Source organism: Lissotriton helveticus, chromosome 3_1 (genome assembly GCF_964261635.1).
Source record: "Lissotriton helveticus chromosome 3_1, aLisHel1.1, whole genome shotgun sequence".
Classification (NCBI taxonomy): domain Eukaryota; kingdom Metazoa; phylum Chordata; class Amphibia; order Caudata; family Salamandridae; genus Lissotriton; species Lissotriton helveticus.
Genome location: NC_136061.1, coordinates 756,008,827 through 756,022,550, shown reverse-complemented (window position 1 = coordinate 756,022,550; position 13,724 = coordinate 756,008,827). Strand labels below are relative to the sequence as shown.

General features: G+C 48.0%; 1 protein-coding gene across 1 annotated transcript in view; it reads right to left on the bottom strand.

The window, feature by feature from the left end:
• Positions 1–13,724, bottom strand: part of IRAG1 (inositol 1,4,5-triphosphate receptor associated 1) — a 589,242-nt gene that overhangs the window by 23,080 nt on the left and 552,438 nt on the right. Inside the window, exon 18 of the mRNA XM_078680946.1 lies at positions 5,396–5,515. Coding sequence (XP_078537072.1) covers positions 5,396–5,515 — 120 coding nt within the window. The remainder of the gene's footprint in view (positions 1–5,395; positions 5,516–13,724) is intronic.

Below are 13,724 nucleotides of genomic sequence, written 5' to 3'. Positions count from 1 at the left end.
CTGAGGTAAACATCGTAACATTAGTCTACACCTGTTTGGCATATTTAATTTACCTGTCAGTCCTCAGTAATGCGGTATCTCATATACCCGGGGCCAGTAAATTAAATGCTTCTGGTGGGCTTGTAGCGCTGATTGCGCCACCCACCAAAGTAGCCTTTCAAACCTGTCTCAGGCCACTGCCATTGCAGGGCCTGTGCATGTGATGTGACACATCTGTGACTCCCCTTTTTACTGCATGTCAGTCACCCCTAAGGTAGGTCCTAGCTAGCCCTATGGGCAGGGTGCATTTTAGGTAAAAGGTAGGACATGCACCTTAAGTGTGTGGCAGTCATTTTTGTTTCTCACTGCTGAGGCTGCCCTCCCATGGAATGCATTGGGGATTCCCTGATAAGTGTTTCAGTGGTAATTCCTGATATGAGAGGAGCAACGTGGTCAAGTTTGGTATGTTTCCCTTTTAGATGCTGCCATGGCATTCGACTCGGTGGAATGGGATTTTATGTTCGTCACACTTCGCAAAATGGGGTTCCCAGAGCCATTCCTGAAATGGATATCGTTACTATATGCAGAGCCTAAGGCAAGGGTCAGAATAAATGGCTACACATCCAATCCCATAGAGATAAAGCGCGGTACCAGACATGCCTGCCCGCTATCACCAATGCTCTTTGCACTAATCCTAGAACCACTAGCCTGTATGATCCGACAGAAGCACTCTGACTCGGCTCTGCAATTTGGCCTCCGCCCCATTGGAATAGCATTGTATGCCGACGATGTGGTCCTTTATACCACGAACCCGGACAGGAACCTAAACCCGCTTATGAGGGAATATGTCAGGTACGAACAGTATGCCGGCCCCCGAATGAACTGGGACAAATCAGTTGTGATACCTTTAACTGAGGCAACAGGAGAACCTCATTTGGAATACCCTTTAAAATGGCGGACAGATCCAGTTAAATATTTAGGGGCCTGGATCCACCATGACCCAGACTTAGTTATCAGGGAGAGCTATGGAAAGGCGCTGGTGAGGTTAGAGGAACAGGTAGATAAATGGATAAAAACGCCTCTCTCAATGGCGGATAGAATAGCCTTACAGAAAATGATTGTATTACCCAGGTTTCTACATCTGTTCTGGGATGTACCAATATGGTTGAATACAGCCTTTTTCATAAGAGTACGCTCTTTTGTGCAAAAACTCACATGGGCAGGTAAACAGGCCAGAACGAGCTGGAAGATATTAACCCAACCATACCATTTAGGAGGTTTTGGGGTGCCAGATATCCACCTATATTACCTCTGCGCACAGGCACAACACGTACACTACTGGACAAAACGCCATGCATATATACCACACACCGCGGTGGAAAAAGACAGTGCTGCTCCCTTGCCCCTAACTGCGCTCATAGCCGACCCGATAAGGTACGTATCGAGTGACAAGATCTGCACGGCCCAATGCACCTCCAGGGCGTGGCATGTGCTGGCACACAGAGCACGCAAGGTACCAGTGTATGCACGGGCGCTGCCCACAACGAGACATCCTAGACTTACCCTAAAGCAAGAAAAGAAAATGCATACATTACTGATGGAGATGGGATTGACCTCCATAGAACAACTATATCCCCATAATACCTTCATTAAATGAACAGACCCTCACTTTGTGCTCATGATCTCCACCTGAAGAAATTTGTATATATACGACTACGCACGGCTGTCCGGTCCTTATACACTACATTCCCAGATGAACCCACACAACTGAACACACTACAAATATTGTTAATGGCTCCCAACCGGAAGAATCTGGTAACGCGCTTATATAACGCAGCCCAAGAGGAACAGGCCGAGAAACCTACAGCAGCGCTGGGTAGATGGGAGATAATGCTGGGGGAGACAATAGACGAACAAGACTGGCACTACAGCTGCACAAAACTCACACTTCTCACGTCAAATTGCAACTTGCGAATTATCCATTTCAAATTCCTCCATCAACTATATTATACGCCGGCCAAACTACACAGACTGGGCCTAAGCGAGACAGACACCTGCCAGAGATGCAATGCACCAAGAGCTGACTTTTTACACACAGCATGGTCATGCCCACAACTGCAGACATATTGGGATGAAGTCACCGCCACACTATCCAAAATGCTGTCAGAGCAGATCCCCAACTCTCCCTTGGTGTGCATTTTAGGAGTCAGGAAACTTAAACACGCTAGACGCAGGAAACTCTTGGCGGTAGCATTGCTGCTTGCAAAAAGGCACATTGCGATGAAGTGGGGCAGTAAGAGAGCCCCCAGACTGAAGGACTTGATCACAGACATGACCTATTGTAAAACTACGCTAGAGACTTATGTAGAGGACATTCCACAAGCTTCGCGGCCCAGAGACTTCTGGGAGCCACTAGTCCAGTTCTTAGAGGCAGCACCGGAACCCGAACCATGTTCTGACTCATGAAGTAACCGGCCTTTAGGATACTATGACCTGGGCACCACACTGGCAATGGATGTTGAGGGACACAGTGAGTGTCGAGTGGTGGGGAGTGAAGAGACCTTATATCCCACCTTGCATGTGTAAGGTGGGATAAAATCTGCTGATGCGGGAATTACGAAAGTGTCATCTGATATGTATATGATACAGATTGTAAATCCAAATGTTATGCATTGCTGAACATCGATGATTGAAATGTCTTAAATGATATGCAACTGCTGGTTGAATGAAAAATAAAATAATAAATAAAAAAAAGTTTGGTATGTTTGGAATAGTAATAAATGCTGCGCAGTTGTGTTTGCAGATTTATTATCACTATTTTAGAAATTACACTTTTAGAAGTTGGCATTTCTGTGTGCTATGTGTCTGCCTGCCTGATGTGTATTGCATGTCTGGCTCTGGAGTAACAGGTGCTGGTGAGGTGTGTGGCTCCAGGGAGGGCAGGGTGAGTAAGAGCTAGGCTGAATGGAAGATCTGCATTTGGAGTAGTGGGAGTAGTAGTCCCCTGACACTGAATAGGTCTGTGCCTGCTTAGGTGAATGCTGGCTCCGCCCTTGTGGTGTGTCTGAGGACCGAGCCCCATCTGACAAAGGAGGGTGGAAGCTTGGTAAACAGAGTGCTTCAACACCCCCCAGAGCCAGTTGAGGCTGGTTCCACAAGCCCTGTGCCAGGGCAGAAGTAAGGGAAAATTAGTGTAAGTACTTGGGCTGTGACCGCATCAGAGTGTGCTTTCTTGTGCTTTGGGATACTTGCTGCTGGCTGGCCCGCAGGAGGAATCGCCACGAGGGACTACTTCCCTTCTCGAGGGCCCTGTGAGCTGGCCTGCCTGGGCCCAGCCTTGTTTCCGTGGAACTTTGGAATTCCTGGCTCCTAGCACCTTGTGAGCGCTGCGCTGCTCTTCTTGGTTCTCCCAGGGCCTGAGAAACTTTTGTTTCCTGCATCGCTGGGATGCGAAGTATTCAGAGAGAATCCCAATGTAGGGATTCCCCCGTGCCGCTGGTGGTGGACTGGGAACCCACCCTGCATTTCTGCATTTCGGTGGAGCAGGAGCCCACCCGCATCTATGCCCTGAGTAGCGGGAGCCTACCCTGCATTTGTGCACCAGAACGTCACCAGCGGGACCCGAAAGACAGGCACCTGTGCCTGGTTGTGGGAAGAGTTGCGGCAGAGAGGAATTGCCGGCCGGAATACAGGCGACGGAAGGCCTGGTCGTGGGTGGGACCTAAGGCTCAGGAAGCCGAGAGCCCCAGATGCCTCCGATGGAGAGTGCCTGAAGACCGGAGCTTCGCGGGCTCCCTTCTGCTGCTTCCCGCCTTTCTTCTGTGAGCGGAACCGATGAGAGCAGGAATGCTCCAGGCTCTCATGCAATTCAGCCGATGGCTGTGAGGAGAACCGCTCAGCCCCCACAGGAATGGTGAGTGGGGCTGACATTTTGGGCATTGAGCTCCGATCGCCATTAGGGCGGGAGCATTACTCATTCTGGGCCGGGGCAGAGGAGGGGTAGCAAAGTGTTGGCTTCCTTCCCCACTCGGGGTCCGAGATTGCCCGGTGTACTTTGTGTTGCCCTGAGTTAGGGGCAAAGATTGATGTTCGCGGCGGCACTGCTGGGACGTGGGCATCTGCTGAAAAAGCACGCAGGGCAAAGAGAGCCCTGACTTTGGAGGACAAAGGGCGTTGAGAACCGTCCAGACGGACTCCGGAGGAAGGCCAGTTGGCCTGGGGTCATTCATTGTGTTGATATGACCTAAGGGGCAATTATGTATTCGCCCAAGAGGGGTTAAGAAGATATGCGCCGGGCTAGGGGTTTTGTCACCAGTGTTCAACACGGTGCCCTGTGGTTAATTATGATTTATGCATAATATGTTCATGCCTCATGTGCCTGTATAATGTAGTTATGACTAAATGTGGTTTCATAATATCGGTCATACCTAATGTGATGCAGACATAATGCGTTTATGCTGCTTATGATAATGCGGAGTACATTATTTTACCAGTAGTTACTGGTTGTGTGATTACCTGATCTTATGGTTCTGACAGCGGACTGATTGGCCCTGCCTTGTATATAATCCCTGTAAATTACTACCTGGTGCCAGTTGGCACAGTGTATATGTGTGGTTATGATATAATGTGTTTTGGATAATACAAAGGCTATTTTTATATAACCTTGTGTGGGGTTTCTTTTGTGGTGTGCCTAGTGTGTTGTTGCTCTGTGTGTGTGTTGTGCACACGCTTTACACATTGCCTCTGGGATAAGCCTGACTGCTCGTGCCAAGCTACCAGTAGAATATGATGATAGACCTCTGAGTTTCCCATATCTCCCAGATATTCATTGGCTTTGGGCTGAATGGGAACCCCCTGAAGGGTTGGAGGTTCCATGAACGGTTGAGCACCTCTCTGCTCCTCAGATGCTGTATGCACTAAGCCCCCTGGTGATAATCAAATGGGTATTCCAATGGAGTGCTGGGTGAACATGCACTTGTAATGATGTTGCGTTCCTTAACCAACATGGCAGAGATTCAAATAATAGGTATCTGATATACTGCAAACCTAGCTCCAAAGAGTTGTGAAATGCCTTAAAGTAAACATTTTATTTCAGCATAAGGATGGATGAATTGAATGAAACTCTTAAATAAAGGCTATACATTGAATAGCCTTGTGGTGTGCAGATGAAACCAGATTACAGACACCAGAATTCACATAGTAAACTGTTTTAATGAGAAAAGACACAATATTGGGAAAAGGTAATGTTATTCAACTGACTGATATTAAAATAAATGGCACAGTGATAACAAGGTCTTTTAACACGGTAGACCCGTAACTGATTCTAATCGTCTTTTTTTGCATTTATAAGAAAGGACATTCATAAAATAAATGTGTTTGTAGAGGCAAAATGGTAGGTCGCCTTGTAAATGCTCACCCTTTCTTGTATGCTTCCGCCTCTATTTTTGCTTTCAGCTCAGCGTTGATCTCCTGTATAGACACCTGGGGCTGCACAGCGACAGGCACATCAGGCTCACGGTCTACTGGTGACTTCCCACTTGACAAGTTAAAAATAAAATTTGTGAGTTTTGAGCAAGTAGAGATTACTGAATTTTTAAAATGTTTAATTACATAGTTTCCTTAATTATATATAAAAAAGAAGTCAAAACGAAGGCAACACTGGAAATGAAAGAAGATTGAAAATAGTATACTATTGCACCGCTAAGATTAATACCGGGGTAAATCCAGTAATAATCATTTGTAATCCATGAACACTTCTATTTAAAAATAAGACAGAAATTGGAAACTATACTGGTGCCTGTGCCTCTTGTATTCAATCACCAGATGCCTCAAAATAAAAAATAAGTATATTAGCAACTAATTATGGCAATAGCATAACAGGCTACGGGCAAACTTTCAGTCAGAGAACAAGATTACCCACTAAAAAGCACAGCAGAAATCTGAAGTTTTTTCCAACTGGTGTCTGGTCTATTGAAAGGGTGCTGGTTCTTGGAAAGCTGGTAACTGATTCAGAGAGGTAAAACATGCAGTGATCTACAAGAAATTAATATTAATCATTTTAAACAGCCTGTAATCCTGTCTGAATCAAAACAAAGGGGTGGCTCTGCTATATGCTTGCACATCTGCACAATTCTATGGGGTAGTCCAAGAGAAATATCAAGTATCCAAGCTGCAACAAGAGAGAGTCCTATTTCGTGGTAATCATGCGGCGACGGTACCCAGCCACATGATGTGCTAATTACCATACCAATTACCTAATTACCATACAACACTGAAGATCACACTCTTTTCTTGTAGATTCCTTAAGTAAGTCAAGGTGTGAGCAGATACATTTCAATTTCTCCTATTAATTTGCTTTAAAATCCTGTATATGGTCCAAAAAAGTTTCATCCATGTAGGCAGCCAACTTGTGTTTCATCCACAGGTCTTTTTCAAGGCTAAGGACTATGTACAACTACCAATGTAGTAAACTGGTATGCAATATATCACCAATCTTGGTAGGTTCTTCTAATCAGAAGCCAATTTAAAGTAATCGTCATGCCACAGTATCAATCTGCAAAAATATATTGATGGCAAACCAATCCAATGAAAAATCCAAATCAGTAATATCCAGAAGGTGCCGAGCAGTGATTGTCAAACAGGAAGAGTAGCAGGATAACAGTCAGACCCAGCAATATCTTTTTTAAGGACTATAAGCATGACATAAGTAAGAGCCCGAAGACACCCAACCTGTATATATACATACATGTTTATATACATGTGCAGGCTTGGCTTCTTCGGGTCTTGAAAAAGACCTGTGGACGAAACACATGTCATATGCCTACATGGTGAAAAACTGCTTATACCATATACGGGAAGTTGATGCAGCTGCTCAAAATACCATAATACACTGTGTGGGCAAATTAGGGGTTTGGGGCATCTTCATTACTCGTGTGCAGTGGCTGGGTACATATATTTCCTCTGTATGTGTTCCAAGGGCCCCATACCCAGTCCCATTTCCCCGGACACCCTCTCGCTATGTAGACTGAATTCTCTTTAAACATGCACCAGTCTAGATCTTCCTTCCAGGTCTCTAATTTGGGCGGTTGAAAGGCTCCCCAGTTTCGAGCAATATTTCCCTTCCCTATCATCACAGCCAGGGTTGCCCAGAGTTTGTTGTAAGAAGTGAGGTCTGTAGGCTCCCATATATTTAGGAGGCACCTACGAGCCTCCGAACAGAGTTCAAGTGCAAGTACCTGTGAGAAAGTGCCATCTTTCTTGCCTTGGTATGCCCCCACTTTTTTCTGAACTGCTGATGTGCTTTGACTGAGTGTGCCCTGGGTCCCTGCCAATCAGGTACCCAGGGCCTGTGTTCCTTTCCTAAAAAGAAAAGCTATGCTGAAACAAAATACCCAATTGGCATCTCTGGTCACCTGTGAGCCCCTAGTAAATGGTACCCTAGGTACCCAGGGCATGGCGACCAGAGAAGACAGCCACACACTACCTTTGCAGGCTGAGTGCCTAAGTACAGAACCAAACCAAGAGTCGACATGGCACACATCCCTGTGTGCCATGCCCACAGAACTCACTGCCCTGGCATACTTCAGTCACCCCTCTAGCTGGGTGCCTTATGCCAGAGGTGAGGGCACAGGTGCATGAGCCCTGTGCCCCTAAAGTACCCAGGGCCATTCCTGGGCACTGTAAGTGCAGTGATGCCATTTAAGAGTATATAGTGCTGGGAGGTTGTCATTACGAACTCCACAGCACAATAATGGCTACACTGAAGACTGACAAGTTTGGTACCAAACTTCTCAGCACATTAAACCCGCACTGATGCCAGTGTGGGATTTAATGTAAGATGCGCAAGAGGGCACCTTAGAGATGCCGTCCAAAACCCGAACCTACAATCCACGTCTGGGCTGAGTGGCTGCAGAGGCTGCCACACAGCAGACATGTTGCTGGACCCCTTGGTGGAGAGCCCCTGCTCTCCTGGGCCTGCAACAATGCACATCCTGGGCGAGGTGCTATGTCCCCTCCCCCAGGATGGACAGGGGGAAGCTTCAAAGGCATACCCCCTCTGAGAGCTTCTCCAGACCATTTGCTGTACTAAGCAACTGGCCCCCCACCCATTCTACCCCCACTCTGGCGGGAAGACTGGCGGGAAAAACTACGTCCGGAAGGAGGGTGTGCCAACCTTTGCCAACTCCACCCCTCAGGTGAAGGAGGCGAGGTGAAGCACGACCCCGGGCTCCGGCCATCTTCTAGATGGGGAGCCCTGCCCAATCCCAGCTAGGCTTCTGCCCCCCTCCCACAGGAGAGGAGCATGCTAGGGGGTGTCCTCACCCCAGGACAGGGACCCATTGGTCCCTGCCCTTACCCTACCTGTAATGCCCCTAAATGTATTATTTAGGGGCTCCCTGAACCTTCTTTCCTTAAATCTCGATATCAAAAGAAGAAAGAAGATCAAGAAGAACAAGACCCGCAGCGCAGCTGTTAACAACAGGACAACAACAGCTGACTTGGCCCCAGCCCTACCGGCCTGTTGATCCTGGAACCTGCTTCTGCCTAATCCCGGCGACCTCCGCGGACGGCAACCTTGGGACACCCAGAGGACCTGCCTGCCTTGACCCTCTCGAAGATTGGGACTTCCATCAGCAGAGGCTCTGCTGCATCAACCCACCTGGTGCTCACCAGGAAGCTCCGGACCAGCCCACTCTGCACCAGCCGAGCCCGGGCCAGGCCAACTCGAACCAAGACCACGAGGACGTCCCCCCGGTGACTGGGACCCAAAGTCCAGTGCCCAAAGACCCTCCTCGACGAACCAGCCGACGCCTGCAGACTCAGAAACAGAGGCCACCCCAACCACGACCAGCCAAGGGTAAGCTTTTCCGACCCCCAAAGACACCCCTGCACCCAGTGCCCCGCGGCCCCCTGTCCCTCCCTTTGGGGTACCTACCTGTGCTCCATCATCCCAACTTACCTTTCGAAGTGCTGGTCGCCCCTGGAGAGTCACTGTCACCGTCCCCGAGCCTGCAGCCTTTGTTCCTTTTTCAAGATCCTCATTGGATAACATTGAGCGCCCGACGGCTCAAAAGCACCCTGCACCCAGCCGCCCGATTGCAGCTGGCTGTGACCTCTTTGCCCTATCCTACTTCCCCCCTTGCCCTGAGCAACTGACCAGGAGCCCAGCTCCCAGAGCCGCGTGTCCTGCCAGCCAGCAGCCACCAACCGAAGGCCCCCTTACCCTCATTGGATTACATTGGTCCTACCTACCTCTGCACCCGGCCGCCCCTGTGCCGCTGGGACTGAACTAACTGTACTCACCTGACCTTGGGGGACCCCTGAGTCTATGCCCAGAACCCTAACTTCACCAACCAAGTACTCACCTGGAAACCGGTAATTCACTTACCTGCCATTGGATAACATTGACCCATTTTGACTCGAAAAGTGTGAAGTTTTGAAAACTGAAAATATTCCTATAAAATCAGCCAAAGTCCGAATTCGAAAGTACTCACCTGTGATCAGGAGGGAAGCCAGTACTGTACCTTTCAGCCCAGTACTGAACCGCAAAAGTAATCCCTAGCGGGTTTACCAGTAACCTGTATTTTCTCCATCGGAACCCATTGTCTGCTTTTCTATGAAATTTCTTCTAAGTGTCTACTTTTGAAAACTGGAAATATTCTTTAAAAATCGTACGAAATATTGAAACGCATTTACCTACCTGTTTTGAGTTAAGCCCCCAGTGCTGGCCCCAGGAGACCAGTGCTGGGTTACAAAAGTAACGCGATCGTACTTTACCTGTAACCTGAATTTCCTCCCATTGAATAACATTGTCAGAATTACCTTGAAAAGTTTCTATGTGTGAACTTTTAAAACAGCTTTATATTCAGGAAAATTCATCACAGTAACTAAAACGTTTTTGCTAATCTGGTTTCAGCTTAGACCCCAGGACTGAATCTGAGATCTAGTCCTAGAACTACCAAAGTAATCCATAAAGTAATCAACTGTACTTACCTGTGAAAGACCCGTTGAGCTCAATGCTCGAGTGTGTTTCAGAACTGTGTTGCTTACTAGCTATCCTGTAATTGCTGTGAGCTCAAACTTTATTGCTCCTCTGCAAAGTATTGACATGAGAGTACTCATAACTTGAAACGTATATTTTTATACTGTTGGTTCTAAAAATAAAACAACTATATCTAAGGATATAATAACAATTGGCCTGGAGTTCAGTTCTTGAGTGTGTAAAACCATTTGCTGACTGAGTGTGTGCAAAAAATGCTTTACACTGTCCTCTGGTACTGCCTTACTGCTCGACCAAGCTACCACTTTGGAGAGTAAGGTCAGTTCTGACTTTAACCTCTGTTATACCTTTGGGGTTGGTGGACTCTATATACACTGTACTACATTATTGTCCAGTATATATAGAGTCACTTTCTCACAGTACCTCACTGAGGATGAAAAGTGTTGCGCGCCAGTAGGCTTGTATTTGGTCACACTCCCATAGGATACGCATGAAGGTGCCCTCTTTTCCACATTTACATCTACACTCCCCACTCTCTGCTCTACCCATGCAGACCAGACACAGTCCTGTTATGTAGATTCTTTGGAGAATTTTGAGTTGGACTAAGCGCAATCTAGCCTGGATTGCCATCTCCCTCGGGGAAGACGCCGCCTCTTGCCACTCTTCCTCATCGAGCTCAATTCCATCCTCTATCCATGTTTCTTTAAGTGACTGAAGCTGTCTGTCATGTTATTGATTAGTTTTTTATAAATCAGGGAGATAGCCTTTTCAGGCAGGTGGCCGTCCAATACTCTATCCTCTAAGGGAGATGCGTCCGGGGGGAAAGAAACCTTGGGAAGGTGGGTCTGTAAAGCACAGCGGACCTGGAAATATCTGAAGCGCTCAGTTTCTGCCAAGCTATATTGCTTTTGGAGGGAGGCAAAGAATATAATTTCGCCTTTGACCCACAAATCCTTGATCTGCGAGATCACGATAAGATCCCACTTATCAAATCCCTGTGTACTCCACAAATTACCCAGTTTTTGGGAATCCCACAAAGGGGTTGCCAGTGTGAGCCTACGGCCCCAGCCCAGGTGTTTGTTAACTACATGCCATATCTGGACAAAGTGGTTGGTCGGTCCTGTTAAGGAGTATCTCCGTGGTCGGGAGTAGTGTGCTCTATTATAGTTCACGCCCGGCAAAAACCATCATTCCATGGCGTATCCCGGGTCGTCAGGATGGCCATAAGAACCTTGGTTTATGGCTGCGAGCTGGGTCGCCCAATAGTACTTATTGATATCCGGGAGGCTAATCCCCCGTCGTACCAATTTAAGGTAAATTTAGTCAATGTGATTCTGGGCTTCCCGTCCCACAATAGGTCCCTCTGGAGCCCTCGATTTCTTGGAAGTATGACTTAAGGACTGGGTCCAATGAGTTATGTAGGGCGTACAGGAAGCGGGGTAGCACCATCATTTTAGGTTTAAATATCTTTATTGAAGGTTTAAGGCACAGCACAAATACATAGCAACACTAATAGTTATCAGGTGTTAGTGCTCCAGAGTAGTCGTTCACAGTCTACGAGCTCAACTATTGGTACATCTTCAAATAGTGTCGTCACCAATTATATATGCAACTAAGGAAACAACCCCCATAAACCCTCCCTCCCCCCAACCGTCCCCCCCCTATCTCCCGTTCCACGTCTCCTGTCAAATATTTCTGTTTTCTTCTGCAATTCTCTTTCCTCTTCAGATTGTCTCCTGTGGGTCAGTGAGACGCAGTAGTCTCAAGTATCTGAGCACGTTATTTCCCTAAATTCTGTGGCCAGAAGTGACAGGAAGGTTTGCCACAATTCATTGTATTTATTTCCCTCCCCGGCCAGAGTGAGTGACAATTTTTCCATACCGAGGACGTGCCATAGGCGATGCAACCATCCAGGGAATGTGGGGACATTGGAGGTACGCCAATGCGTGAGAATGTTTTGTGTCGCAGATCCTAACGCTATTGCTATCTGTCTACCTCTACGGGAGCGTAGCGGGTACATCAAGGGGTTGGGGAGGCCAAGCAACACATACGATGGGAAGCGCGGAAGCTCTATCTCAAAGTGCTTATCCACTTCATCTAAGACCTGTGTCCAGTATGCCTGCACGTGCTCACATTCCCACCATACATGTACAAATGTACCTATCTTACCACAGCCTCTACAGTGCCTCTTGTGTTTTGTCCATCGCATGCAGCCGCTCCGGAGTGTAGTACCAGTATGTGGCTATCTTCATGAGTGTGTCGGTGAGCCCCATATGGTATGCGGAGTGTCGAGCCCTGTAGTAGATGTTATCCCACTCTTTCTGGCTGAGGACTCTACCGATCTCCCTCTCCCACCTTTTCTTGCTAGGATTGTAAGTATGTGTTAGGCGCCCCTGTAGCATCTTATACAAATAAGAGATGAGCTTCTTGTCGGATGTGCTGGTGATTAACCATCTTTCGTAAGGAAGTAGGAGTCTATTGGCATGGGTACAGACGCTAGGCTGAAGCGCCCAGTGCCTTACTTGTAGGTATTGAAATCTGTCTGCCTCTGAGAGACCATAAACCTGCTTCATCTGGGTAAAAGGAAGGGCTTCCTCCGCACTGTAGACCTGATATAGGACGCGACATCTGGCCTGTCCCCATCTTGCAAAGGCCACCGGATCTGTGCCAGGGGTAAAGTCTGGGTTATCCTGTAGTGGTGTAAGTGGGGAGGGAAAGGACGTAAGTTTGTGCTTGATGTTAGTAGCGTCCCACACCTCCAAGGGAACCCGTGTAATATGCGAGGCATATAGATTAGGAGGTCTATGCGCTTTAGGGAGGAATGGGACGCTCTGTGAGGGTCGCGTCGCTACCGCTTGGTCTTGAAAGAGCCAATGTTTCTCCGATTCCCACCGGCTCCACTCTACCAAATACCGCAACTGGGCAGCTTGAAAATACAGATGGAGATTTGGATTCCCAGTCCACCGCCCTCGGGGGCAAGCATCGACAACTCCCGTCGCATTCGGGGTTTCCGTCCGTTCCAGATGAATTGCGCGAGTTCGGCCTGTATCTGGCGTATCCATCCTACTGGGGGCCGGAGAGGAATGGCCCGGAAGAGATATAATATTTGGGGAAAAATGGTCTTTTTAACCGCCGCGATTTTACCAAGCCATGATATATGGTAATGTTTCCACCTACCGAGTTCTCGTCGGATCTTTTGACTCAAAAGGGAATAATTAGTGCTGACCACCTCTGGGAGTGAAGCGGCCAGTAGGATCCCCAAGTATGGGGTCGTAGTCTTAGCCCAGTGTAGAGGGAGCAGGGCCTGCAGGCCCTCCCATGTAGATTTTGACAATGAGAGGTCAATGACGACTGCCTTATCTGTGTTCACCTTAAAACCTGTAGCGCGGGTAAATGCAGCCAAGTCTTCCATACAGGCTGGCAGCGCCGTCTCCGGGTTGGTGAGGGCGATCAGGACATCATCCGCTTAGAGGCATATTGTGTGCACATAACCGCCGAACTTCATGCCCGTAACGGCCGGGTTTTCCCACAGTCTCGCTGCCAGCGGCTCCACATAAAGGGCGAAGAGGAGGGGCGACAGGGGGCACCCCTGCCTCGTGCCTCTCTCAATGGGAAACCGCGCTGATGTATGTCCGTTCACTCGCATTACCGCCGTAGGATACTTATAACAATTAATAATATAGGTACGGAACTTCTCACCCATCCCCGAGCGCACCAATACTTGCGCTAGTTATGGCCAGTGAAC